The 2,050-nt window shown below is 41.5% G+C and overlaps 1 protein-coding gene across 1 annotated transcript; it reads left to right on the top strand.

Annotated features, from left to right (window-relative positions):
• The first annotated feature begins 971 nt into the window (after nucleotides 1–971).
• On the top strand, nucleotides 972–2,050 carry LOC130739008 (ethylene-responsive transcription factor TINY-like). Its single transcript, XM_057591217.1, has one exon. It carries the CDS (start codon nucleotides 1,193–1,195, stop codon nucleotides 1,886–1,888), a length of 696 nt encoding a protein of 231 aa, XP_057447200.1. The 5' UTR covers nucleotides 972–1,192; the 3' UTR covers nucleotides 1,889–2,050.

Below are 2,050 nucleotides of genomic sequence, written 5' to 3' on the forward strand. Positions count from 1 at the left end.
TCTCACTCTCTCACACACACGCGCACTCAGCCACTCATCCTCTTTCTCTCGCTACCCTAAGTCCCACCCAACTGAGATGCGAGAACTGCAATCAGAATCATCGTATGCAAAATAGTTCAATCTCAAATTATGCTTCCTTTGTTCAATTTTTCTGTTTCGAGTTAGTTATTTAATTCTTGAAGACAATCGAATTATTCATTTATCTGATCTTTACTGAATTGGAAACGTTCAATGAGAATAATATATTTTTCTGATGTTTTCAGTTTAGATTTCTCACCTCAGTTGGTCAATTTAAACTAAGATATTTTGCATGTGCATATATACATAAATATTAATGAATCATACATACATATACATGTGCATATATACATAAATATTTGCAGATACAAAATTTTAAGTGACAGGTACTTTTTCCTCTGTTTTTACTTATTTGGGCTGCTATTTTCGTTAGTAAGTAAAATAATAAGAGAAAGTTGCTTTTATATATTTCTGCAAGTTTTATGTAAGATTTAACTTTATTTAGTTTTCCTTCGATTGAGAGGAGAAAAGAATCGCTACTGTTAGTGTAAATTGTTCAACGATTTCATAATATGAAATCACGTAGAGGACAACTATGACTTGTATAATTTCTGATGTATAAACATATTAAAGTTGTTTTTAATTATATTTTTACCGATGTGTTCATGTGAAAAATTTGACCCCCTGGCCGGGGGGTCCTGGATCTGCCACTGCATGTATGTCTCGTTAAATTGAAAGCAAAACCTTTATTTTTGGTGAACTCTTTATAATTTCAACCAATTCAGTGTTAAAAGAGAGGGTTGATAGCATTTTTTCAATAATTAATTATTATATGTTATATAAGATTATTATGGTCAAAATAATATATGATCTAAACCACCCCATGATGTAGTTTTGAAACGAGAGCCATTCGTGTGGGACTTGTGGAGGGTCCTTATAAAGCCCCACGTTTCCTTCCATTTCTTTCGCCCTTCTCTCCCTCCTCTACTAAAACCCCCCTCCTACTTCCACTTCCTCATTCAAGACACACACATTACCCTTCTCTCTCACAAAATCTACCCACACTAACACACACCGTGTCACTTTCATTGCCACACACAACCACACTCTTCTCTTCCTCATATATAGTGTACTCATAAAACATCAAATTTAACCACAACTTTCTTCCTATTCAATGGGGGATTCACCACCACCAAACTCAGATACAGAGACAATAACTAGCAGCACAAACTGCGCTTCACCATGTTCACCATTGAGTTCAAGCTCAAGCAGCAAAACTGAAGAGAAGAGAGGGAACAAGAGAGGAAGAGATACCAGTACCAATACCAATAGCAAGCATCCAGTTTACAGAGGAGTCAGAATGCGCACGTGGGGAAAATGGGTATCCGAAATCCGGGAGCCACGCAAGAAGAACCGAATCTGGCTCGGCACCTTCGCCACCGCCGAGATGGCGGCGCGTGCACACGACGCGGCGGCGCTCACCATCAAAGGCTCATCTGCCATCCTCAACTTCCCTGAACTCGCCGCCTCCCTGCCCCGGCCCGCCTCCAGCTCACCGCGTGACGTCCAGGCTGCCGCCGCCAAAGCGGCCTCCATGGTCACCATCTCCCCTCCATCTCCGGCGTCGTCGTCTGCTGCGTCGACGCCGGATGATGAGGACTTAGGGGAGATCGTGGAGCTGCCGTCGCTCGGGTCGAGCTTCGACTCGCCCGACCCCAGCGGCGGCGAGTTTGTGTTTTTTGACTCGGTTGATGGGTGGCCCTATCAATGGGATCATGGCATTTATGGTGAGGAACAAGGTGGGGGTGGGTACTTCAACACGATATCAATGCAAGACTCAGAGAGCATGGTCCTTTCATTGTGGTCTTGATGATGAACATATCAAAATCAATGGCTCTAGCTTCTTCTTCACTTCTTAATTTGTGCCAACAACAATGTTAATTACCCATCAATAATGTTTTTTGCCTTAGTTTGTGTGTATTGTTCACCACTAATCAACTAAAATTTTCAAAATACTAGTAGCATTTACATA

The sequence above is a fragment of the Lotus japonicus genome, chromosome 2 (assembly GCF_012489685.1).
Source record: "Lotus japonicus ecotype B-129 chromosome 2, LjGifu_v1.2".
Lineage (NCBI taxonomy): Eukaryota > Viridiplantae > Streptophyta > Magnoliopsida > Fabales > Fabaceae > Lotus > Lotus japonicus.

Excerpts from the sequence above, each read along its gene's own strand:
- LOC130739008 (XM_057591217.1), top strand. The coding sequence starts at position 1,193 with ATGGGGGATTCACCACCACCAAACTCAGATACAGAGACAATAACTAGC.